Source organism: Mercenaria mercenaria, chromosome 3, assembly GCF_021730395.1.
Source record: "Mercenaria mercenaria strain notata chromosome 3, MADL_Memer_1, whole genome shotgun sequence".
Classification (NCBI taxonomy): Eukaryota; Metazoa; Mollusca; class Bivalvia; order Venerida; family Veneridae; genus Mercenaria; species Mercenaria mercenaria.
In genome coordinates this window covers 101,804,236-101,831,893 of record NC_069363.1, presented here as the reverse complement: position 1 = coordinate 101,831,893, position 27,658 = coordinate 101,804,236, and the positions used below count along the sequence as shown (strand labels likewise).

Below are 27,658 nucleotides of genomic sequence, written 5' to 3'. Positions count from 1 at the left end.
ATCAATTATGCAAGATCTCAAAGAAACATGTCAGTGGTTGATTGCAGATTTAATTCAACACATTACAAATATTGTAAATTTTTCGTAATGACACAATAACTGTCCAAAATTTATATGGATTGCCGAAAGACACTGGGTTGCGTTTTACACATATTGTTAATTCCTTAATGAGTCGTTGAATCTGTGAGTCATCTTTATAATGAGGGGGAAAATGTCAGAATTCAATGCAAAACTGAACTACCTACACCAGGTACAACAATTTGGCATTAACTCTATAAAATATGAGTAAGAATTATAAATACAGTATATACAAATGATACAGGCATGGCATCACAAATACTCGATTACCAACAAAAACAAAAGCACTAAATTTCACAATTTGTATCTATTTACAAAAGACATGCGACAAATCCTAGTATTTTAACTCTATTTCATCTAGAATCACATTATGTATATGTAAGGAATGAATCTGACTTCCACCGTTTTTCTTTTTACAAAATCACTGAAATAAATTCATGTAAGAAATAGCAACCTTTATGTACTAGAAATTCTTTAGTAAATGTACAATTACAAATGTACAATGTTCAAAGCCTATGACATGTTCAACACAGCTAATAAAGTACCCAAGATCAAAGATGTAATGGTACTTCTTATGAAAATGTTAACAATACAAAAATCTGGTCTCAAAATACCTGATACAAATTCACGACTACCTGTACATCAATATGATGAAATACTTGTATATTTTAATTCAAACGCTTAACTGCATTTAAAAGCAAATAAATATGAAAACTGAATAAAAATCTTCTAGATTGTAAACCTATACCATCCTGCTGAACTTAAATTTGTCATTTCTTGTTACACGTATTATGCTTAATCCACTACAATTTTCGGGACTAACAACCCCTTTAGTTAAAACTTCATTGTCTTTTCTTTTTTGTCAGTCACCCCCCACCCTCCCCACACACACCTCACCTGCCCCAAGACCAGTCTCTAAACTCCAGTACTTGATTGGTCAATTCAGAGATTGCCTTACAATTGGCCAATCACTTTCTTTTCATCTTTTTACAAGTACAAATTCGGTAACCAGTTTAAAAAAGTATTTATGAAACTGCCCGCAAGTTCATGGCTAAATTAAATACATCCCTTAATTTTTCAAAAAAAAAACCCCGTAAAGGCTGGGTTGGCCAACAACAGCTGGTATATGAGCAGGTGCACTAATATCTGTATCACTACACCGTCAATACCTCCCTGTATTGATATCATATGCTTTGTTTTACTGGTAACTCTACCAACATCTATAGTTCCCAAACTTTTTCTGTGTCATTATTGTGGATTGTCCAGAGTACCATAGGCATTGTTTTAGCATATGCAGGCAACTAAGAATTTTCTTTTAGCCAGATGGATGACTTTCTCATATGAACATATCTGACCTGGGCAAATGGCCTAGTCAGCAGATTTAGCTGTTTGGCCACACAGGCCCCTTTTTACATATCTCACAACTTTATCCTTTGGTTCACTTGTCTGTAAGCTCTCCACCTTCTTACAGACATTCAAAGCACTACTGCTTACATGTAATTAACAGGCACTTCCTAGTACACCACTTTACAACCTTACAAACAAAACAGATGTCCTCGGTCCATCTCTATTATTTCATTTATAAACCCAAATCACATGATCAATATTCAAGAAATGGAATATATGCGATCTGGACAACAAGGTAGCATGTTAATTTTTGCTCTTTTTACCAGTTTTACCCTACTATATATGATATATAGTAATTACTCTCCTTATTTGTTTATATCTGAAGTACCACAGTAACACAAAATATAAATTATACTACATCTCCGTCTTTATTCAATTTCACAATATAATACAGGATTTTCTTTTTTACATGATTGCATTATGAAAACATGACTATAAATTTCTATTGTATTGTATATTTTTATGCCTATTGTCTAAGATGTTAAGCCATAATCATCTCCGTATTTTTCGGACTGCTTTCTTGATTTTTCTCCCGTCCGATGGCGTACTGGGACCTGTCGCACTAAAAAACAGAATAGCACAAAACTGTTAAAACATGTTTTCAGGACTTCTGATGTATCAGAAATCAACACAAAAAATTCGTAACATATTTCAGATATTTCAAAGTCCTTTCTGATTTCAAACAGACAGTTAATGAGTTATAAACTTTTCAGTCAGTAATAATAAATATCAATGTATTTTAATTGTTTTCCAAGTCCAATGTCCATACATGCATATTCAGCTTGGAACTAATTGATGATCAATCTCTTATTAACAAGAGACAACTCAAAAATCTTTCTCTTATGTATTCCAAAAAATGTATATGCCAAATGTGCAACATTTAGTTTTTGCAGCAAAATATTTATGGTTTCCTGCCAAAGGAAATTATATCATGACATGAGGACATGATGACAAATAAGTTTTCCATAGATTCATTTTTTTTCTGTCTTCTTTGTGTACCAATTAAACAAAATCCATTAAATCCAGCCCTTGACAAAAACTGCATTTACAGTAGGACATTTAAAACACAAAAAATTTAGGAATTAACCAAAGGTATAAGATTTATTTTTTTTCAAAACAATAATGTAGTAGGATGTATAAAGAGCTGACCTGAACGCATTGACTGCAGGAGCCTGTCCCGAGAAGTTGAAGCTAGAACCAGCACCCAGACCGGCTGGGTTGGCACTGGTACTGAAGTTGAATCCAGCAGAGGGGGCAGCTTGTCCTGCATCAGCAGGCTGAAATATAAAACAAGCTCATTCTTACTGAAACAAAACAGGATACTCCGGTATACTGTCAAGAAGCAAATACACGATTTATTTGTTCTGCTTTACTAAATTAATTAAAACAAACACTGTTGTCAAATTAATTCTATCTGTGGTAGTTGCTATGTATCTAATCAAGACTATTACCATCAAACACTAATTAACTCACCTTTTCCAAGGTAAAAATGAGTAACATCAAAAAAAGAGAAGAATGTGGCATTGTAAAGCAATTTTAGGCATTATTCTAAACGGGCATACATAGGTCAATTTCACATAAGCATGAAACTTGCTCACCCACACCCATCAAAGTAAGAAACCATCTATCTTTTTTTTTCAAAGTCAGCAAAATGTGAGAAATGTTAAGATTTCAAGGATTTTAAACTTTTGTCAACCATTTCATCTATGTATGCCTTTAAAACTGAAATATTTTTTAAATAAACACTAGCAACTGATGTGTCATTCTTAAGAAATCACAAATATTTCTTTATCAAAACCTAATTTTTTCTGTCCCTTTTCTTTAAAACTGTTTCCACTTACACAGTACAAAGTCGAATGAATATAAAACTAAATTACAGAATGTTTGTAACATGTAAAATCGGTTGTAAGTAAAACCCATGTAGCTAAATGATTCCAAACAAGAAACCTCAACCCTTAAATCCTTCCAATTTAACTATGTACAAATGCTTAGACAACAAGAACCATACACAGTAGTGTCAATTCTCATGTTATACAAATTCTATGTAACAGATGTGTAACTTACCTTTGCACCGAACTGGAACACAGAGTTTGATTGTGCTGGTGCCGCTGGCTGACTGCTGTTACCAAACACTCCTATAATACAACAATCACAGCGTTGCTTTATAAATACTATTCATCTAGGTGCATGTGTAATGTAAATGTCATCATGTAACACTTGAAAAACACGCGAAACTGAGCAAACAGTCTATGTAACTGTCCACAAATAATACTAGAAAATGAGAACAGTCTATGTAATGTCTATGTTGTGTTAATTTATTTAGCACACACATAATATCACTGACTGTTTCATTCTAACTCTAGCTGCAGTAATTAGAAAATACATACTGTGAAATCATTTTTATTCCAGTAGGGCGAATTTTCGCGTATTTCGCGCAAGAACCGATGTGCAAATTTAAGACTGCGCTATTTATTATTTTTTAATTCATTTTTTCATTTATAAATTGAAAATGCGCGAATTAAAGCCCACGCGAAACAGTCCTATTTCACGTTTGCGCGAAATTTCATGCCAGCGAATTTAAAAGATTTCGCAGTAATGCATCTGATTACGCTTACATGAGAATTTATGTGAAACTGAGAATGCACTTACAATCAATTAATCAATTTTTAAAAACTGAATCTGTGATTATCTTTCAATACTGGGTGTACATGATCAATCTAATCTTACAAAGAACACACAAAAGAAAACAAAGTAAAAACAGAGAGAGAGAAAGATGGATAGATAGAAATACCTGAGAATGACAGAGGAGAAAGACACAGGACATACTGAGAAGACCTCTCTTTCACTTCACACCAGCTGTACACCTTTGCTATCCTACAGCAGCTAGATGTTGGTAGTAAAATCTTTGTAAACGTAACATAAGACTTTCTCTTATAGTTTTCAAGCCCTTGGCAGCTTATGTCTACTTCCCAACAGTCAGCACTTCTCTCTTCTAATGGACAAGCATTCCACGATTTATTACTTCCACCTGAAACCCCCATGTGTACATCAGTCCTATCAGCATCTGAATTTCTAGCATCATCTTCCATTGGCTGACTGCTAGATTCTCCATGATCATCATCAGTATCATTGCTGCTATTGGAAGAAGAAGATGATGATGATGATACATTATGACCACTGTCAGAGGAACACGTTGAGCTGCTACTTGAACTTGCATCTGACCCAGAATGAGCAGACTCGGAAGATTTACTTGATGATGGTGATAGTTTCTGTTCTTCACATGTGCCACTTTCATTCTGGAGCTTTCCAGAAAATGCACTAACTGTCAAGTGCTTACTTCTGTTTCTAAGGTTTCTCAATTTCTTGCTTTTCTCTGAAGGAGTCTGGACTGACTTTACTGATGCAGCTGGATTAGAAGAGAATACAAATACATTTGGAGAAATTGGGGGAAAGTTTCTAACAAAATCTGCAACTGTATTAACAGGTTCAGACTGTCCACTGTGTGCTGAAGCTGTCGTGTTCGCACAAATGTCCAATGCCTCTATAGATTTCAACAGATGAGGTGGTGGTGGTGATTTTCTGCCTTTGCTTCCTGAAGAGAAAGAACTAGCCGTGGCAACTGAACCAAAGTTGAAAACCTTCATAAAAGGCAGCGGTGATTTCCTATCTTTCCTTGTTGATATATCTGAACCATTTGATGGACTGTTCTCTGCATTACCCAAAGGAAACACATCTGAACTAATAAAATGGCTCGGCTGTGGAGTTCCAGTATCTAAATCAGCTGATTTCTGCTCATGCTTGGTAAATGCTGACGTATCCATGCTACCTTCACCATGTTCATCTCCCATCATAAAATCTGAAGTAAATGGCATTGACTTGCTATTGCATACCAATCTTTGTGCATCTCCTAAAACATTTTTTCCACCTAATACACATGAGTCTGAAGGTATTTTAGCAAGTTCTCTTGTACCTGAAATGCATTCAGACTGTCCCCGCTTCTCTTCACTAGCAAATGTCACATTCTTAGCTTTCAGAATCGATTTACCCACTTTGTTCGATGACGGTTCTTTGGTACTTAATTTGTCATGGACGAGCACTGGTGGCATAAAAGAGAACACAACTTTTCTTGATGTTCCTGGTTCATTTGGTATCTGTTCCAAGCCTGGAGAGCTACTGGCTGTACACTCTGGGCTCCGGTCTTCCATAACCACATCATCAACAACTGCAGGCCCTTGGAAACTGAAGACACCTGTGCCACCTGAAATACCTGATCTGCAGGTATCATCTGTAGGGTAATGTTGCATTGCAACATTTTCTGTTAGTCTTGAAGAGTCTTTACTACTAGTAAAGACTTGCCTTGTAAAGAAAGACGCTGTGCTAAATATTGTTTGGCTGACAAACTGGTCACTTGATACAGGCCTCCCAAACACAAACATGCTATTAGCTGAAGTGTTGGCATTACGAGACACAGTAGTTTCAACTGTTCTATTACTGTTTTCTTTAGTAACTTGCAGAAACATATTTGGTCTAGATGTTATGGAGCTAACTGACTTCTCCCTAGATACTACAGGCCTTCCAAATACAAAGATGCTACTGGTGCAAGTGCTTATATTTTGTGATACAGCCGTTTCCTCTGTTCTATGAACACTTTCTTTTGTAGACTGCAGAAATAAATTGGGTTTAACTGGCAAGTTTAGAACAAACCCAGTCTTTTTATTAATAGTACCACTGTTCGTTTTAGTGGTCACTAATGAAGACCCAACCACATTATTAAGTAAGCCCCCATTGCCATTGACTGGAAATCTGACTGCACTGCTCGTCGGGTTGACACTACCAAATACTGGCGACATGACTGTACTGCTTGGTAAGTTCACATTGCCAAATATTGGATACATGACTGTACTACTTGGTAAGCTCACATTGCCAAATATTGGAGACATGACTGTACTGCTTGGTAAGTTCACATTGCCAAATATTGGAGACATGACTGTACTACTTGGTAAGCTCACACTACCAAATATTGGAGACATGACTGTACTGCTTGGTAAGTTCACATTGCCAAATATTGGAGACATAACTGTACTGTTTGGCAAACTCACATTGCCAAATATTGGAGACATAACTGTACTGTTTGGCAAACTCACATTGCCAAATATTGGAGACATAACTGTACTGCCTGGTAAGCTCACATTGCCAAATATTGGAGACATGACTGTACTGCTTGGCAAACTCACACTGCCAAATATTGGAGACATAACTGTACTGCTTGGTAAGCCCACATCGCCAAATATTGGAGACATGACCATACTGCTTGGTAAGTTCACATTGCCAAATACTGAAGAAATGACTGTACTGCTTGGTAAGCTCAAACTGCCAGATACTGGAGAAATGACTGTACTGCTTGGTAAGTTCACATTGCCAAGTACAGGAAACCCTACTGTGGCATTTGGTAAGTTCATATTGCCAAATAATGAATGCTTGGTAGTACTAGAAGGTAACTTCATGTGACTAAATACTGAAGTTCCAACTGCATGGCTTGGTAAGCTCAAATTTCCAAATAATGATTTTGTTTTACTGGATGGTATAGTCGAACTCTGAAATACTGGTACATTGCTGTGTGGTAAGCTCGTATTACCAAAGCCTGGTGACCCTGAGGGAGTTGGTAAGCTCATACTAAACTTTGTTGCACTGACTGGTAAACTCAAGCTGACATATTCTGTTGATGCTGCTGTGCTTCTATGTACGTTCAACTGGCCAAATGCTGGTGGCTGAGACATAAAGGGTGGTAAGTTCAAATTATCAAATACTGGTGGCTGAGACATAAGGGGTGGTAAGTTCAAATTGCCTGGCTGTGATATATGGGGTGGTAAGTTCATACTGCCATGTATTAATGAAGTCCTTGTTCTTGCTGGTAAGCTCAGGTAGCTTGATACTAACAAATTAACTGGTACACTTGAAGAACTAACTGCTGTACACGTAGATTTAGTGGCACTAAAAGGAAAGTTTGTCTGGGGTGTAGCTCCAAATCTAAATACTGGTGAAACTGAATTCAATGGTGGAGTGGCTGGCTGTTCATTCATTACTGTAAAATTATGACATGGCATACCTGTATAAGGAAGTCCAATTAATTTGCTTGTCATCAGAGGCTTTGTTATTGCAGGAGATAATCTAGTGGCACAGTCTAAACAGTCTATAAAGCAAGGTACTATAAATAATTTACCGCATGAAAGTGGTTCATTTGCAGCACCTGTTTTTGGTACACCCACTAGTGTCTGGTTTTTCGGCTTCTGAGAAGATTTTTTACTTTCAATGGCAGAGGCTTCTAAACACTTTTCAACATTACTTGTGTGTACTGCTGATATTTCCATTTGCAAACCAGTCTGATTATTTGACACACTTTGTGTTTTATTTTTGTGTAAGACTGGTTCCTCTTTCTTCACAATGTCTGGCCATTCAGTCTGGACTCCTTTTGACAGACTATTTACAGTACAGTATGGTTCACTCACAGACCTCAAGTCATGGTTCTCAATGTGTTCTGTTTGAGTATCAGCAGTCCTCCATCCCAAAGTAACTGAATCATCAGTTTGACAGTCTACATCTACCAGTACACTTGTCCTCACTTGGAAGTCAACACTTACTTCTGGACATTCTGGCTTCTGTGTAGTGATCTTGTTTACAGACTCTGATGAAATGATTTTACAATCATCTGTTGCCTGCTTGGATAATTCATCATTGCTTTCTGTGCTTTCCTCAAAGCCATCATCCCAGTCGTCATAGCAACCACGGAAAAAGCTTTCCTTAGAGGAGTTTTTCGATGTTTTACCAGTAGATGAGGAAGCTTCAAGCCCACCTGTATGACTTAAAAATTCACTGCAAGAGTGATACTCTTCGCTGGCTATGTTTATTAAATTTCTTGAACTGTTCTCAGCAGTGACGTAACAACTAGATTCCTTATCGTAAGAGCCAGAGGAAACTTTCACAACAGTGGAATAAACAGAAACAGTAGAGGTTATGGAAGTACAAGTAGAAAGAACAGTAGAAAAATGAGAGGTAGAAAGACATGCATTCAGGCAGGAAGACAGACATGCAGACACAATTGCTTCATGCACACATGACACATTACCTCCAAATGCTGGAGCTGCCTGTCCTGTGCTTGAATTACTAGATCCAAATGCTGGTGGAGTCGCACCAAAAGCTGGAGTTGTCGATGGTGCATTGCCGCTAAACGCCCCAGTGGAACCAGCTCCCGTACCAAATGCAGGAATACTACTTGAACCAAATGTGGAGCCCGAGCCAAATGCTGGTGTTGTTGCCGGCGCTGGCTGGGAAGGATTACCACCGAACTTGAACAGCCCTGAAGCAGATGCTGCTGTAGATGTCTCAGTTTTCTGTGCAGTAAAGTTAAAGTTTGGCGTACCACTACCAAATACTGCAGCTTGACCACTTGACTGCAATATAAAATACTACCAATTAAAATATACTTTATACTACTAAGTCAACAATCATTTTTACTATGAGAATTTATTGAGTGCATGCTAAAAAAATTGTGAAAGCAAGAAATGAATATATCTGTAAAATAATGAACCAACTGTAACAGACCGAGCCAATAATGCAATATATTAATGTACAGTTGATATCAATTTAAATAAGACTTCTGAGAAAGGTTTTTATCTACTTACAGAACTGTAAATTTCCCAAAAAGCACTGAGGGCCAATGGAATGGGATTATTTGCAAATATGAGATCAAACATGCAATACACTCTGATTAATACTCTCTAAAGAGCTCTCTAATGAATAAAGTCTGTAATACCTGTGATCCAAAGTTGAAAGGAGTACTTGCAGCAGTACTGTTTGCCTGACCAAACTGGAACAATGATGGTGTTGATGCAGAGGCTGTCGTGGTAGCAGCAAGAGAGTTAGTTTGCCCAAATACTGGCAATGCTGTGCCTGTACTTGCTGCTGGAGCAGCCTTCGAACCACCAAATACAAAATTTGAATTTGTACTTGATGTCGTAGTTACAGTGGCATTCTGTTGACCAAATACTGAAGGTATCGCACTACTGGCTGGAGCGGAATTCTGAAGACCAAATACTGGTTGTCCTACAGTACTAGCTGGAGTTGAATTCTGCTGTCCAAAGGCAAATAAACCTGTGCCAGCTGATGTTGTGGCAGGGGTCTGACCAAACACAAATGGTGATGAACTGCTACTAGTGGTTGTCGTAACGACTGCAATGACAGCATAAGTTCTGATAATATTCACAACATTTGACTTAAATTTTAACTTCTTTACAACATTTTACTACACCATTCACTTAAGTATATATTGCTTTAGGCTAGGTTCAGAACTTCCAAGTCAAGTTCAACATATGACAACTTTAAATTTCTACTTCAAACTACCATGAAACCTCAACACAGCATACTTGGGCGACTTAAAATTTGACCCTTAAAATAAATGTTTTGTGTCTACAAATTATATATTTTGAACAGGGCAGGCCTAAAAAACTACTTTTATACAACATTCTTTAATCACAGTTCCATCAAGTGTAAATTTACTGTATTATACAATTAAATTATATTAGATAATGAATGTGTTGTCTTGGTAATTTTAAATCCTTTTGATCTAACAATTAAATTCTATAGCTTAAAGAATTTATCAGAACTGTCTCAAAATGTATTCTATCAGGACTTCTAAAACTGGTCATACCACTGTTAGCTCCAAACTGGAATGGTGTTGAAGAATTACTGGTGGCAGTCTGTCCAAAACTGAATGACGACTTCTTGACTTCCGGCTCACCTGTATCTACAAACCAACATTTGAACTGTTATAAAATGAATGGGATATACAGACAAAATAGTAGATGAAAAATTAATTTTCTTTCCATAATTGTTGTGGACCTGATATTTCTGATATTTTATGACACATCTGATTAATATAAGACTGATGATTTCTTACTTTGTTCAACAGTTGAAAACTATAAATTCATATCCCTTAGCAATAGCCGTTTCAACCACATACATGAAATTTCCTTATTTTATGCATAAAAATAAGGCTAAAGTGTCACTACAACCATATAGAAAAAATCTATCATTTCATTACCATCATCCCGTCCGCGCTTGTTTGGTGATGCCGCAGAAACAGGCTTTTGAGCAAAACTGAAAGGTGAATTTGAGGTATTGGATTCTGCCGGCTTTTGACCAAATGAAAACACTCCAGCTGCAGGCTTTGTTGCCTCTATTGACTTTGAGGTACCTAAAATAGAATGAATTAAATCTAAGGGCTTCATTATATTTTTTTAAGATTTTTGAATCTTTCATTTGCAATTTCTTCCAACCTTTTCCAATGATTTCTGAAAATTATTTGCTATGTATACAATTACAAAATCACAATCAAATACAACCAAACTTCGTCTACCGATAATTCACCATGCACTGGAACTCATCCTCTGGTCCCTGCAAAATCCCTATATAAAGCATTTTATTCAATGGCTCGGACTACAGGTAACTCGCACAAATTTTGCTGGCCATGTTGCATTCAAGCAAAATAAGTTCATTTGTAAACTGCAATTAACTTTAATATTATCAACAAATTCAATCACATAAAGGTACAAACCTGATAATACACTAGGATCTGTAACTTTGGTAGCTGTAAATGCAAACGTTCCTATAGAACTACTTGACGTGCTGGCCAATGAATTTGATGTACTAGTCAATGATGTAAAATTAAATCCGCCCACACTTGAGAGGTGCTTGTCGAAGTTTTTGTTAAATCTGAATCTTTCTTTTCTGCACTAGCGTCCTTTGATTTAAATGTAAAGCCACCAGGCACTGATGTTGTCGCCTGTAACTCGTCTTTGGCAGCTGATGTATCTGATTTTTGCCCAAGTACAAATCCTCCTACAGTTGTTGATTCATTTGAAACTGAACTAGATATATTTGATAATGAACTGTCTGATTTCCCAAACTGAAAACCTGCAGATTTTAACGGACCGTCTTTGTTTTCTGATTTTGTATCACTATTTCCAAACTGAAATCCAGTTGCTGGTTTATCACCTGATGGTGCATTTATTTTAAAACCACCAGTATTAACACTAGATTTATCACTTTCTGAAGTTGTTTGTGTGCCAAACTTGAACCCAGAACTAGATGTTTCTGATTTTGAATCAGAGTTGAATTTAAATCCTCCACCACTTGAAAGTTTCGAATCAGTACTTTTATTCACATTCTCATTAAATTTGGAAACATCAAAGCCTGACTTTGTACTGGATGCTGATGTTGCTGGCGTGAATTTGAAGCCACCTGTGCTAGACATGGTTATGCTGCCTGATTCTGTGCTAGGTATGTTGAAGCCGCTCGCTTGAGATAATGTATAGGACTTCGCAATACTTGGAACTAGAGTAAAAACAGTTAATTTATGAGAAATATGAAATAATTAATAGTCATATAAAATTCACATATGTATATGTAAAGTATAATTTTCATATCAAATGTCAAAACAGTTCATATATTCACTTACAGATTACTTAAAAAAAGAAATAAAGTAGTTAAGACTTGTATAAATTAAAACAAAAAATTTTTTGTCATATTTCAGTTTGTGCACTAAAATACAGAACTCTAAGCTGCTCTATCATGTTGCTTATATTCAAAGCCTCCTAGACTCACAACTAAACTAGTATTTTACGATTATGTGCGAATCTAAAATAGAATTTAAATATAGTTCAATAATTTGAGAATGAACCTGTTTGTGTTCGAGGTGGCCCTGGACGTGCATAATTACAAGCCACACAATTCACTGCAGACTCCTTGTTATTAACCAGACAGGTATCACATGTCCAGTCCCCTGGGGGATGCTTGAAGAACTTCAGTGGTTTGGGGGTCTGACAGGCCACACAAGAGTTATCATCAGACTTGTTTTGTACAAGACAAACCTCACACTCCCAGGTACCTGCAGCTGGTTTCAGCTTAGCAAACAAACTGTCTGATTTGTTTAATTCACTTGGCTTGGCTGCAAAAAAAGGATAAAATTACATTTCAAAAAGGCCTGAAACTAGTAATAGCTAATATTTTTTTAAAACATTTTTCAATTCTATCTCACAACTGTATACAATATATACCACTGTGCTCGTATTATCAAACAGCTATTATCAAAATTAAAATCAAATTAAACTTACTTTAATGAATCCCATTATTCACAAAATGAGATAAATGGGCAGGGAAATTTGAACCAACTGAATAGTAAATCTGACATTCAAAATGTTTGGATTGGCTATTATTGACAGAAAAAGATAAAATTTTCAGATTCTCTTTCTCATTTTAGAGGGAGCATTAACTAATTCGGCATTCAAAATGAATAGAACTTAACCTTTAGCCTGATGGCGGCGAGTTATTCTGCCTTTGCGACCAGTGCAGACCAAGATTAGCCTGCACATGCGTGCAGGCTAATCATGGTCTGCACTGTTCGCTATTCAGTCAGTAAATTTTCAGTGACCACCCCTTTGTATAATAAATGGTATTGCCCAAACTGAATGATGGACCATTTCATTTTAGAAATTTAGCAAAGTAAAGGTTAAAGAATTGTTGCAGTAACTTACGTGTAGATTTTGCAGCCTTACATGCCCCACATATTGTATCATCCTTTTTGTTTTGTATGAGACATTTATTACAGATCCAGTTACCAGGCTGTATTGAGCTCACTAAAGGAGACATGTTTGACGATGCTGAACCTGTCAAAATACCACAACCATTTCATATACAATAATCTGGTTTGTCAGTTTTTATAACTACTTGTATCTGGACCAAGTAGCAAAAGTTATCATTCCCCCCCCCCCCCCCCCACACACACACACAAACCGCTAAACATTTAGATGTGTATAAATGATCATCTTATGATACAAGGTTTAATCGTAAGATTTGCAAAAAAACATTATTAAACAAGCAAGAAAATAAACCACCTTTTGCAGGAACACTGGTTCTGTATAATTTCCTTGTTGCACCAAAGAATCTTTAATAGGCCTAAATGGCAATATTCACTTTAAAAGCTGTAAGTATAATATTTAATCACCAGAACTACGTCCTCATTAAAACATTCACAGACAAGCATTTCTGAATAATTTTCAACCCTAGTTAAACTCATCAAATTTCTCACCTGGTTTCCGAGTCTGACAGGCAACACATTTCGTATCATCTTGTTTGTTCTGTATCAAACACGTATCACATGTCCAGCTACCACCTGGCTGTTTAAACTTTGCAAACAAGTCCGACTTCAGGGGCTCTGCTGGGTCACTTGTTTTTGTAGAGGATACATCTAAAAGTAAAAGCTTCTCATTGAATAAATACTCCCAGAAACTTTTGCAACTCCTGCTTGCTATACATGGATTCCTGTACCAGTCAACCTAAGAGACAAATTTTGAAGTGTGGTGTGTTTCAACACTCGTGAGAATAAGTTGACCAAGAAAGGGTTTTGCATAAAATTACAAAAACTTGGTATATCGTGGCAACTTATCATGGTCCTGTACTTGAAAGTTTGTTAGTTTGTTTTGGGTTTAACACCGTTTTTCAACAGTATTTCAGTCATGTAACGCCAGGCAGTTAACCTAACCAGTGTTCCTGGATTCTGTACCAGTACAAACCTGTTCTCAGCAAGTAACTGCCAACTTCCCCACATGAATCAGAGGTGGAGGACTAATGATTTCAGACACAATGTCGTTTATCAAATAGTCTTGGAGAACATACGCCCCACCCGAGGATCGAACTCACAACCCCGTGATTCGTAGACCAACACTCTTACCTACTGAGCTAAGCGGGCGGGTTTGTACTTGAAAGAAATAAGCTTTTCACTCGAATCAGTTCAAACTAACAGTCAATCAAGTTAGTAGTCATTATGCCCCTATGTTTGAAATGAAATGTAAGCTTTGTGTGACCAAAATATTATCAACATTCAGCATCAAGTCTGTTAACATTCAGAAATCTAAAAGCACCTTTTAACTTTTGTCCACCAGGTTTAGGTGACTGACATGCCACACATTTACTAGCCTCGTCTTTATTGTTGATCAAGCAAACATCACAACTCCAGCCGGACTGTTTGAACACCGCACTGAGGGGTGGAGGAGCACTGATAGGTACTGGCTTTTGTCCACCAGGTTTTGGTGACTGACACGCCACACATTTACCAGCCTCATCTTTATTGTTGATCAAGCAAACATCACAACTCCAGCCAGACTGTTTGAACACCGCACTGAGGGGTGGAGGAGCTTTTGATACCTGCGAATCACTTAATCCAGTTGACAGTGGGGTACTAGAAGAGAATGATTTACTCGAATTCCCACCACCTAATATATCCATCACACTTCCTTGCTTCAGCTCTGATGCTGCCTGCAATCCTCCACCAGCTGGTTCTACAGGACCTAAAATACAACAGACTTGTAAGTTTGGTTGATTTGATGGGTTAGTGCTATTTTTCAAAATTACTTCAATATATAGAAGCTAGCTGACCTTACCAGTGTTCCTGGGTTCCTTACCAGTATTGACATATCAACATATGTATCAGAGGTCCCAGATATATATAGGCCTAGGTCATCCACTCTATGTATTGGGTGGTGGCTGACAAATCCCCAGATACAAACAGACATTGGTCAATCATGAAATAGAGCATCATATTTTGCCAGTGATTTTGACCTATAACCTCTTGCTCTGAAGTTCTGTACTCTGCTTACTTAGCTGAATTAGTAGGCTAATGTGCAACTTAAAATGCCACTAAGTACTAGTACTTATGTTGGTTTAATGTCACACAGACACATTTCAGGCCATATGGCAACTTTCCAGCTCTGATGGTGGAGGAATACCATAAGTGCCCCTCTGGTTTTTATCTTATCACAAGCAGGTACCTGGGTAGAACCATCTATCTTCCATAAGCCAGCTAAATGGCTTCTTCACACGAAGAATCAACATCCCAAGTGAGGCTCGAACCCATATCGGTGAGGGGCAAGTGGTTTTAAAGTCAAAGACCTAAAATTTCTCCTGAGGTAGTTATTGAAAAGAAGTAACATCCTTCTATACACAAACAAAAAATATTTTCATTAATTTAAATTTTACGTAGAATAAATAGAAAAACTAACATTGTTTCAACTAAGTTTTCAGGTACTTTTAAAAAATGTCTCTTATTGTTTTAGAACTGTCCATTACAGGCATGAACAGATGCCAATAATAATATGCTGACAGTACAGGGCTCACAACTGAAAACAGGATGGCAGGACACCTGGGTAGAACCACTGACATTCTGTGCGCCAGCTGGATGACTTCCTCACATGAAAGAATACTACATCCCAAGCAAGGTCTCAAACACACAGCAATGAGGGGCAAGTGATTTGAACACATCAGCAATCTTTAACCACTCAGTCACTGAGGCCCTTATACTACTATACACCAGTGATTTCAAAAAGAAAAGATTTTGTTAATACCATTGATCTTAGGCTTGGGTTTAGGAGCTGTTGAGAAACTGACATCCATATTCAACTTGGTAGCCGGTGAAGAGAAGGAGAATGCTGGTGTGTTGCCGGAACCAAATGTTGTTGTTGTAAGTGGCTTACTGAAGTTTGTAGATCCTGTACTGTCACTATCTTTCTTATCCACACTGATTGGTGAGCTGAACTGGAATCCCTTCAAGGATAACAACATATACTTTTTTTACAAAAAAATATCACCTTCTTAAGTACTTAAAATGATCTGACTTGGATGTCAAGCTCCTACTTTAAAATACATCTGTTTTAGTTTCACTTCTTTGACATTACAAACCATATTTTTGAAAACTATGAAAACAATTTCTCAAAGCTAGCAAAATAAATAAGTATTTCTAAAATAAAATCTCCTAACTGTAACTACTGGGCACATGGGTCCCACTCACCTTTGTCCACTCCAGAAAAAAACAAGAGCTGTCTCCATAGGATGACACATGCCCCCGATGGCACTTTGAATGAATAGTTATGGCCGATGTTAGAGTTAAGGACCTTTGACCTATGGACCTGGATCTTGCGCGCGACACGTCGTCTTACTGTGCCACACATTCATGCGTAGTTATTTTAAAATCCATGCATGAATGACAAAGATATGGACCGGACACGCCCATCAATGCACTATCATGAAATATGACCTTTAACGTCTAAGTGTGACGTTGACCTTCGAGCTACAGACCTGGGTCTTGCGCATGACACGTCGTCTTACTGTGGTACACATTCATGCCCAATAATTTTAAAATCCATGCATGAATGAAAAAGATATGGACCGGACACGCCCAACTATCATGAAAAATGACCTTTAACGTCTAAGTGTGACCTTGACCTTTGAGCTATGGACCTGGGTCTTGCGCACGACACGTCTTCTTACTGTGGTACACATTCATGCCAAGTTATTTGAAAATCCATCCATTGATGACAAAGATATGGACCGGACACGCCCAACTATCATGAAAAATGACCTTTAACGTCTAATTGTGACCTTGACCTTTGAGCTACGGACCTGGGTCTCGGTGCGACACGTCGTCTTACTGTGGTACACATTCGTGCCAAGTTATTTGAAAATCCATCCATCGATGACAAAGATATGGACCGGACACGAAAATTGCGGACAGACTGACAGACCGACAGACTGACAGAATGACAGACTGACAGACAGTTCAAAAACTATATGCCTCCCTTCGGGGGCATAAAAAGCACATCTACACTGCAAGGTGGCCATGTGCTGAAACTTTTATTGGAATACTTTAAATAATGTTTGCAGCACAAACACTGAAAACACAACTATAAGATGATCCCTATATAAACCCAATAAACTTAAATTTTCAATGGTATAATTATGCATTCCCTGAACCTAAGTAACATACCCCATATTTCTGTGGTGATGCCGGCTTGTTCGCTGGTACAGGTTCAATTATTGGTGACGAGAATGTGAAGTTCAGGGCCTGTTTTACGGGTGACTCTGTACCCACGGGTGATCTGTTAACTGCACTACTTTTGAAAGGCTCATTCGATTTTGGCTGTGAAGCTGGTGTTGCAAAACTGAACTTGGGCATAGAACTTACAGGCAACATAAACTCTGTCTGCAAGTCTGGTATAATGACCTATTAAAAGAAATATCAAATAGACAAGAAATTACATAATCCTCAAGACAACCCAGATGTTTTAACATGTTTTTAGATATTACTGAATAGTGAGCTTTTTGGAATGGTGGTGTAACAACTAAAATATGGTTAAAATTGTGTTGCAATGAAAACTAATTTTCAGACTACCATTTATTACTAGGAAAGAAAATGGCAAACATGCTCAAAATCATTCCTTTTTTTGGAAGAATTTTTGTAACTTGTAGGAAAACATACCTTTTCAAGAAGGGAATAAGGTCTAAATAAAAAACAAAAGGCCCCTGAAGGCCCTGTATCACTCGCCTGATCTAGTTCTTACCTCAGACAGCCTAGCATCTAATTTCGCCTAGATTTTATAGAGACTTACATTTTGACCATATTTTATCTAAATCAGGCAGATCATTAACCAAGTTATTCAATGATTTGACATAGTTTTTGACCTCATTTATCCCAATTTTGACTGTGACCTAAATTTCATACAGACAAACATTCTAACAAAGATGTCTGATGATCAATTTAGATAAAAAGGTTTCAAAAGTGTTAACAAAGTTTAAAAATATTTTGACCTAATGACCTAATTTTTTTCCAAATTGACCCAATTATAAATTTATCCTAGATTAACAAAGTTTTCTCTATAGAATAAACCAATCTTCCAAATATTCACAATTATCTTACAGTGTCTTCCTCTTCCAGTGTTGCTTTGACAGAAGCACTTCCTCTGTGGTATGACTTGTCCCTCTTCATTTTACCCGAGGGTGCCGCAGCTCCACTGCTCAAGATAACTGTGTCCTGTCTTGTAGGCCTGCTAATGGTTTCTTCCGGAACCTATTTTAAAGGCCAACACTTTTAGAATAAATCTGTCTATTTACTCAAATGACTTTTAAAAGAGTTAAAACTTCCATCACAGAGAAGTAATTTGGATTTTCAATGTTGCTTTTGTTCCTACAGGCATATCAAATGAGTGTTCAATTATGACGATTTTTTACTTATACCACAAAAAATGAATTTCATACACCACTCCTACTGTGAAAAATAAAGGTGTTTTGTATATTTCTACCTGTATGTCTTTTTATCCTGATAAAATCACATGCTTACCTTGCAACTGATAATCACTTGTTAGGCAGAGTTTTCTCCTATATTGTTCAAAAACTGCAGTTGCTGGTTGTATAGAGAACTTTTTCCTGATGTTAATAGTCTACTTTTAGTACTTTTTATCAACAAACAAATTTTGAAATGTACCTATTTGTCCCTACAAATTCATGCCGTCACATTCATCACCACAATCTTGTTTTTATTCTCTCTGTTAATCCTAACTGCATATATCCCACATAAATTATATGTAGCCTGATTAGGAAACTCTCTCCCTAAACTAATTTTGTCTGTCAAATCCCCCCATAATAAAATATGCTTTACAAACCACCAACCTATTATTGAAGTGTGGTTCCCTCCCACACACAAGTTCTTTTAAATGGAATGGCGTAACAACCAGACCATCCTAAAAATCTTGAGATGAAATCAAATTTATACCTGAAACCACAATATCACAAGCATTAATTTACCTGACTAGTTGAGGCCCTGGGCTGTTGGACTGGTGCAAAGCTGACCTGTCTATTTTTACTGATTGACGCCTGGGAACTGATGTTTAACTTCTGTGTGGGTGGTCCACTTCTTATAGATCTACTGGTATCTCTTGAGAAGAAAGATGGGCTTTCCGTCCACTGACGTGGGACCATGGGAATCCTTTTGGCATCCTGGGAAAAGGCATTCAGTAGACTTCAGAAACAACTGATGTACCATTGTTAATTAACAACCAAATATATAAATAATATCAAATGAGAATGTATAACTAATAAAAATACAGTATAATATTCATATCAAAATGAAATGTATAAGATAAGCCTCTGGTGTATATTTCAGGGCTCACACTGGCCTCAAAAAAATAATAGCCAACTTTTTAACCTATGAAAAATTAATAGCCAAAATTGATGCGGATCTTTGCGTGTATTTTTTATAAAAAAAAAATGATAAATTTTAACATATATATTTTCTTAATTGCTTTAAAAAGTAGTAGGCCCCAACAGGGGGTGTGGGATTCAGGGAAATTACCTCCTAATATTGGTGGTGGGATCCCACTATAACAGTTTAAAATGCTATATTCTGATTGATTTTGAAGGCATTTACAGGACACATATTTAGTTTGTGTAAGGCAGCTGAAACTGTTGATATTGACTGACATTATGGACTGGGCAATGGCTCAATTAGCCCCATTGACGGGCCATTCATGCACACACAATAAATTATGGACACAGTTGCATACAATGGGAAGTTTACCAAGTCTTTGAGTATCATTCATGTTTATACTTTTTCTTTATACAAAAGTGTTTTCATGATTCTTTTGACCATAACTGCACTTAAATTGCTCGAAAAGTACAAAACAATCAGGTCGCGAAAATAGGTGATATTTGGCATCTGTGCACTCTATTGAATTACAGCTTTTTGTCAACAAGTTTTTGATGCTTTATTCAATAAATATACTAATTTTTAAGTGTTTCAGAATGTTTCTACTTACTCTAATTACACTATGCAAGCAAATTTATTTGTTGATTTTTTAAGTTTGCCCGTATCGGCCATGTTTTTAAAAATAGAAACAGGACTGGGTTTTCCAATAATTTTTTAATTAATGTGCAAAACAAACATTTATTATGCCAGAATTGTCTTGTTAAAAAAAAAAAAACTATTAAAATATCTGGCCTGTAATATTTCAACAAATTCGCGTACTTCACAAATTCTGAAAATTCAAGAAAAAAAGAAAGATTTTTTTCTCTTCGAACAATTTCATTTTAGATTAAACACATATATATCTAACCTAGATCCTGATTAAAGATATTTTGAAATCGTCGACAGTTAGGTAAGTTTATAAATATGTTTTTAAAGGTAATTAAATTAACGGTAACTATAGATGACAATTTATTTTTCATCAGGAAACTGCCGTACAAATTGGTTTAATTGTCGTCTGCCGAATATTATAGAGTTGAAGAAAATTTGCGTTGGCGTTTTAAAATGTTCCAAAAGAGTAGCCTGCCAGTTCAATCTGATTGATAGCTAGATAAGTAAGATTAACTTCCGATTATAATCGGTTTAATTGTCGTCTGCATCCTACCGCCTTGGGCAATGTTATCGGCATAGTTGACACGTGTTTGGAATACACGAGGTAATAAACAGTCCGCGCTATCGGTTTTCTACACTAGCAGACCGCGGGTTACTGTCTCACTTGGCATAATTATTTGTGTAGCTATTAAATAAAATAATCGCCAGTTCCTGTCGCCAAAATGAAAAAATATTCGCCATTTAAATAAAATAATCGCAAATGGCGATAATGGCGACTGACAGCGTGAGCCCTGTATTTCCTGTGTTTTGACGTAATCTTGATCTCATTCAGTGTAATATTAACATTATGTCTTGGGTTTTGAACTCAGCTATCCACTAATGCTAAAGACCTCAGTAACTGTTACTTGTATAGGTCTTAACAAAACGTTCATTTCTAAGCCAAATGATGATTTTTCTACAATGTAACAGAAAATCCACCTTAGATTAAATCAAGCTGGCACAAGCTGTGTGTTCATACCAGTCAATGCCTGAATATCTGTCACACTAGACAATGTCTGAATGCCTGAAAACGGAGATAAGGACCTCCGTGGCTGAGTAGTTAAGGTCATCAACTTCTAAACACTTGGCTGTCACAGATGAGGGTCTGAGGGAGTAGAATGTCTCATGTAGGGAAGCCATCCAGAAGGACAGTGGTTCTACATGCCAAAGACAATGCCTTAAGTTGGGCCTGGGGTACTCCTCAACCACAAAACACTGAAAAAGTCACCATATGACCTGATGTTTGTGCCAGTATGACTCAAACAATAAAAAAAATAAGCAAAAATGCTCTTACATTTATTGGTGTTGGCATTTTATCCAAGGCTTCAAGGATTCTTTTAGCAGTTGAGCTAGTCACTGCCTCCTTGCTGGGATTCAATCTTGGCCTGGCCTTCATAAATGCCTTCACTGGTACAGACAACTGAAAATTAAGATGAACATGTCAGCATGTCTTGGTCAAAAATCATCAGTTTGTTTTGGCATTTGTTCCATCTTATGCAGATATAACTTACAGCACAGTTGCAGACAAAGTTGTTTAAAAGCATGAACCTTACATATAAGGAATGAATGAACAAATTAACTTTTATTTTATCCAAATCTGTCTCAAGTCAGGTAAGTACTGAAACACTTTTTAAAATATATCTAAACTGTTTAAATTATACCTTTTTCGTATCTCAAAACAATACGCCTGCTGTATTAATGAACTGTTAGCAAAAAATAAGAGAAAATACAGGGTGGCTTATAGTCAGTCTGTGACTTACCCGGCTTGGCAATGACTGGTTGAGGTCCACATTTTTCCTTTGAGATCTGAATGACAAGGATGAACGACCACCAAATTTTGTTTTACCTGGGTAGAAACTGGACTCATGGACGCTTGTTCCCAACAGGGAGGACTCATTCTGCAACATATTTTTACATTTTAATTTTTTTTTCAAGCAAATGTTGAAAAAGGCACTGTTTACAGCTAACACTGAAAATGACTTTTAAATTCTTTATACTTATACATGTTAAACTAGTTAAAGATAGATTTTAAATGACAAATAACAATTTATTTTTCTATCAGTCATTGTCTGATAAATTAAATTCAAAACAATCAGATTTTCTATTTTAAGAAAGCAAAATAAACATGCAGTTTTAAAAAGGATTGGAACAAGTCTGAACAACATTTAAAACAAGAGGGTTATTGACCCTAAAGCGCTCACCTGTGTTTAAGGCTTTAAGTGTGTTTGAATAACATAATGATACAAGTATTGATAGGTTGCTTCTATGCTAGCCGTCACACACATTCTTTAACCTAGGGCAGTAGCTGGACAGTACAACTCTGATATCATACGCCAAAAATCAAGGCTCTAGCTATCATTGATTCAGAGAAGAAGATTTTCAAAGTTTCTTATGTAAAAGCCTATAGTAAGTACATGCCACATACAAGGGCCTGGCCATTTTTGACCTTAGGGCAATAATTTGGTCAATTATGGTAAAGAGTTAAACCCTTATATCACATGCCAAATATCAAAGCTCAAGAGAAAAAGACTTTTTAAGTTTGATGGCTGAAAACATTTTTAACAAAGAAGACCCATATGTTCAATAAACCAGATCCATTTGAACAAATTTGAAAGAAGGGTACCCAGAGATTGTTTGTGTAAAGTTTCATCAAAATCCATTCAGTGCTTTTGGAGAAGATGTTGTTTAAAGAAATTGTTGATTAAAAGTGACCATGCCCTCTGGCGGCCATGTTTTTTTTATGAATCGGAATTTGAATAATAATAAAAAATAATGAATTTGAACAATATTGGTACAGGGTCACAAAAGGACCATTTGTGCAAAATTATTTTAAAATCGGGCCAGCAGTTTCACACATGAAGATTTTTTTAAATTTCCACTATATACATATAGGCAAAAGTGACCACGCCCCCTGTCAACCATGTTTTTTGGCGAATCAGAATGATTTGAACAATCTTGGTACAGGGTCACATAAGGGACCATTTGTGTAAAATCATTTTAAAATTGGGCCAGCAGTTTCACACAAGAAGATTTTTAAAGTTTCCACAATATACATATAATGAAAAGTGATCACGCCCCCTGGCGGCCATGTTTTTTGACGAATCGGTATAATTTGAATATTCTTGGTAGAGGGTGACAGAAGGACCATTTGTGTAAAATTATTTCAAGATCAGACCATTGGTTTAGGAGATGTCTTTTGAAGATTTTTCTATTTTTAGCTCTGGCAGCCCCTACGTGCAACCAAGCAGAACCGTTTGAACAACTTTGGAAGAGGACCACACAAGGAACATCCAGGCCAAGTTTCATCAAAATCCATTCAGGCAGACAACTTGACGGGCGGACGACGGACACAGCTTGATCACAATACCTCACCATGAGCACTTTGTGTTCAGGTGAGCTAAAAATCTCAACAAAATTATTGATATGCAAGCAAACTAGCAAACATGCTGCATATACTGGAAATACTACTTACATTGAGAGGGGAACCAAACAGCGAGGTATTGAAAGCTGGTCTACTGCTCATTGCAGGAACCGACGGTCTACTCACAAATGAGTCGCTCAAACGCCTGGAAAATGTCTGATTGCTAGCACTCCCTACATGCACTGAAAAACCAAACATGCACTAAGCACGTGATCAATCAAGGACATGACAGTGTTTTGTAAAGCATCACTATAAACAGATGTGCAGAATGTCTTGTCAAGATTTTTTGTTACTGTCATAAATGAAAAACTATCCATATTTCATTCCACATTTTAAACTCAAAGCAATGTTTCTGTGTACATCATACATAACTTAACTATTCAAACTTAATAATCATAGCACCGGACAATCAGAGATTGTCTGATTCATTCCACAAATCCACTTACATCTTTGCCTCTTTGCTGCTTGCTGTTCTTGTGGCGAGCTGCCTCCTAGAGTCACTTGTTCTGGGGCTTTTCTCTTGTCACCCACCGTACCTTGCCGTGGGGGTGCATCTGCCTGGGGTATCATGGAAGAACAGCCACTTGTTGACTTTGACCCATCACTTCTCTGTGACAATGTATCCTCTGAAAGAACAACCATTAGGCAAATCAATTTTTTAACAGTTTCTTGGTATTATGACAATAGAATGGAGCAGGATAGTTTATAAAATTATCTTTAAAAATCCTCAAGCAAGTCTTCTTTCAATAATCCAAACCTGTCTCGATTTTATTCCACATAAAACCACAAATGATTTACCTACAAGACCAGTAATTTTGAACCTTGTCCAATTTTCTGTATACTTATAACGTCAAAAAAATCTTACCCTGCGCCATAATGCTATCAGATTTTTCTGTAACACGGGCTAAAGGCAGCTGAGCAGATGTGAACTCCGATATTGGAGGTGGAAAGTTTCCTTGCTGAAATGGTGATGCCGTTGTCCCACTAGGATTTACACCCTGACCAACCCCAGCAAAGTCTAGTGTCCTTGGTTGTCCATTACCAACAAATGTGCCTCTGTTTTTGAATGGCGAATCTCTAACCATCCCTGCCTGCTGAACATCTGAACCCATCATACCAACTGGGCCTGGTGGTAACACTGGAGTTTGTGAAGCTGTCATGTCCGGCATACCCGAGGGCCCAGGTTGCATTCCAGTCATTTGGTCAGAGCCCTGGAAAATCAAATCAAAAGATCCTGAATACATCAAGACTTTTAAAATTACAAAATCGGGGGCTTCATGAAAGTTGCAGAACATGTCAGGCAAATTTCAAGCAGGTCTAGTAACTTTTAGAGAGGCAAGTGACCAGACGCCAAGATGCAAGCCAAACATATGTGAAGAATAGTTTCCTTAGACAATTTGACACCATTCTTCCCTGAATATTTTTGTTAGTATTTTTGACAAAAGCTCCCCTTGTATTTTACACAATTTCTACCAAAACTCGTACCACATTTAAAATTAATCTTTTAAATTGCAACACGTCAATAAATGCAGCCATTTCAGAGAAATATTTCTCTGAATTGTAACAACTACATTGCAACGATTTCCCCTGCTTGAAGTTCATTACAGTAAGATTTTCCCTCTTGTAATGGTACTGGCCAATTTGCTGTTGTCTAGTGTGGAAGGTTTCCAAATTGTCCTGGCCAACCAACACACCTACAAGACTCTCGATGTATCTTAGTAATTCTTACATACAGTACAGAGGAACTTTTTATTGGAAGAAGTCAGTCCTGCCTGCTGCGCATGTGTAAAGGAGTTTAAAGAGTTTTACCCTATTGCGAATATATTCCATTGGTAGGAAAGCCATCACTTAAGATGATGATGAGGAGGACAATCTTCTTCCAAAAAGAAAAAAAAATTAAAAATAACACTACAGTCTAAAATCTAAGAGGCAGTTTTGTTGAAGTTCAATGCAAACTATCTCATCACACTATCATGTATGAGCACAGCATGAATCAAACAGATACAGTAAATTTCAAATTTACCTTTGCCACATTTTTGTCATCCGTTGGAGAATCTTTGTTCACATGGTGCACCAGATCGGTTAACCAGGACGGGGAAAGCATGTCCCTCATAGAGTCTTTCATCTTTGAAAACAGTGACTGCAACGCAGAATGGAATAATTTATAAGTTAGAGAATATTCTACTGGAAGACTGTATAACTAAAATCATAATGATTTGAAACGGCTGGACAGTCACTCAAACCAGTCACTTGTATTCTGAGCATCCATTTTTTTGGTTTGTGCAATTTTGGGAAAGACTTCATTGCGACTATTTGATGAAAAACTTAAAATAATTTTTCCAATCTGGTATCTATAGTCATTTTGAGAGAACTAGGAACAAGATTAGCCTGGATCTCATACAAATCATCAAGTTTTGTTCTTTCATTTCTCTGGTTCGTTAGGTTTCAGTGATTTTTTTTGCGTATTTTTACTGGCAAATTTCGGCACTTTCCCCTCACCAAAATGGACCATTTTTTCCCAAAAAATTGTCAATATTCCCCCCCAAATCATAAGATTTTATTTCCAAAATGCAACAGTATATATTCGGGCCCGAGATCCGCGATATCTAACATGAAATTGGCAGAAATGACATCATTATTTATAATTTAAGATCGTTACCGCCGCGAAAACACATGACAATCAAAACATTGCCGATTGTCAAGAGAAATATGGACTTCAGTCGGTTTAAATATGTTCCATTATGCCAGTTAATCATTTATGGTAATGAAAAATGACAATATCTCTCCTAGTTTATGAAAAGTGGAGATCAAATTCGCCACAACTGTACCGATTTTCGGATAGTCAAAATAGTTTGGACGTTATCAAATTTCGAGGGCATTAAGTGAAAATTGATAAATACAATTCTTACAAGTTGTATCGGTGTCTTAATTATTTTCATCACCCAAAAATTTCATGATTTTAAATCCAAAAGTGGTTTTGAAAAAATGTAAACTCTTCAAACAACATTCAGTTAGGAAATGCACAGATTTATATCACTTAGTATGGAAATTAAACATTTCTGTTTTTCCCAATTTTTGGAATTATCGAGTTTATTTTTTCAAAAAAAAAAAATCACTGGGTTTAGAAAATATAGACTTATGATGAAAGGCTTTTGAACCCATCATTCAAAGATATACAAATTTTTTGTACATGTGTAATAGCGAGCGCGAAGGGTAGGCCAAAAGTGCATGCTTGAGAATCGAGCTTTACAGAAACACAAGTGTACTTTCACACTTACTGGCGGATTTTAAAACTATTGCCGGAAGATAAGAAGGCACTCCTAGCGAACAAGAAGTAGTTCTCTCTGCAGAGAATACAGAAATGTCAATCAATTGCTAAAAATTGTCTATCATTCAAAAATCATGAAAGAAAGGTTTCCTGTTAGTTTAGTTGAAAGAAATATCGATATCATTTTCTTTCAAGAGATAAAACATTAGAAAGAAATTGGAAAAGATTGTTATTTATAAAACTAAAGCCAGTACGATAACGTGACGAATAGAAAATGACATCCCCATGACACCGGCTTCCAGGACAATTTGCAATGTATGATATTTGCTGTAACAGGTATAATAACACTAAATGTGTTAAAAGTTTAGGCAGTGGCTAGAGAACTGGATTCAGTTCCACAGACAGCAAACTTTCTCATCCGGAACTGGTTCTCTAGCCAAAAAAACATGCATAGGCTAGGGAACCGGAATTTTATTTCTTTGCATAAAGCTGCTGAAATACACTTCGTTTCTTTTGGTAAGTATCATGCAAGCTATTATCTTAATTAATTTTACCATTTCAGCAAGCCATGCCTTTGCATTTATCTGCATTTACTGTGTCTCCAAAAGTGTATCCGAAATATTGGAGTGAAAACTAGTATGGACAAATGCGGAAATCATCGTCGGCATCGGAGCAAGCCAAAATAAACTTAAAATTTAAATGTAAAAGGTAC

At 36.8% G+C, this 27,658-nt stretch overlaps 1 protein-coding gene across 1 annotated transcript in view; it reads right to left on the bottom strand.

Annotated features, from left to right (window-relative positions):
• Window positions 1-1,830: 1,830 nt before the first annotated feature.
• The window catches only part of LOC123523814 (nuclear pore complex protein Nup153-like), a 29,583-nt gene continuing 3,755 nt past the window's right edge, over window positions 1,831-27,658 (bottom strand). The window contains 23 exon segments of the mRNA XM_045301515.2: window positions 1,831-2,047; window positions 2,635-2,762; window positions 3,550-3,620; window positions 8,609-8,933; window positions 9,296-9,711; window positions 10,190-10,285; window positions 10,583-10,735; window positions 11,096-11,240; window positions 11,243-11,874; window positions 12,221-12,487; window positions 13,074-13,205; window positions 13,628-13,786; window positions 14,460-14,885; window positions 15,939-16,137; window positions 17,357-17,593; window positions 18,287-18,436; window positions 19,171-19,362; window positions 21,552-21,677; window positions 22,018-22,155; window positions 23,730-23,860; window positions 24,125-24,304; window positions 24,544-24,889; window positions 25,702-25,818. Coding sequence (XP_045157450.2) covers window positions 1,978-2,047; window positions 2,635-2,762; window positions 3,550-3,620; window positions 8,609-8,933; window positions 9,296-9,711; window positions 10,190-10,285; window positions 10,583-10,735; window positions 11,096-11,240; window positions 11,243-11,874; window positions 12,221-12,487; window positions 13,074-13,205; window positions 13,628-13,786; window positions 14,460-14,885; window positions 15,939-16,137; window positions 17,357-17,593; window positions 18,287-18,436; window positions 19,171-19,362; window positions 21,552-21,677; window positions 22,018-22,155; window positions 23,730-23,860; window positions 24,125-24,304; window positions 24,544-24,889; window positions 25,702-25,818 — 4,836 coding nt within the window. The 3' untranslated portion in view covers window positions 1,831-1,977.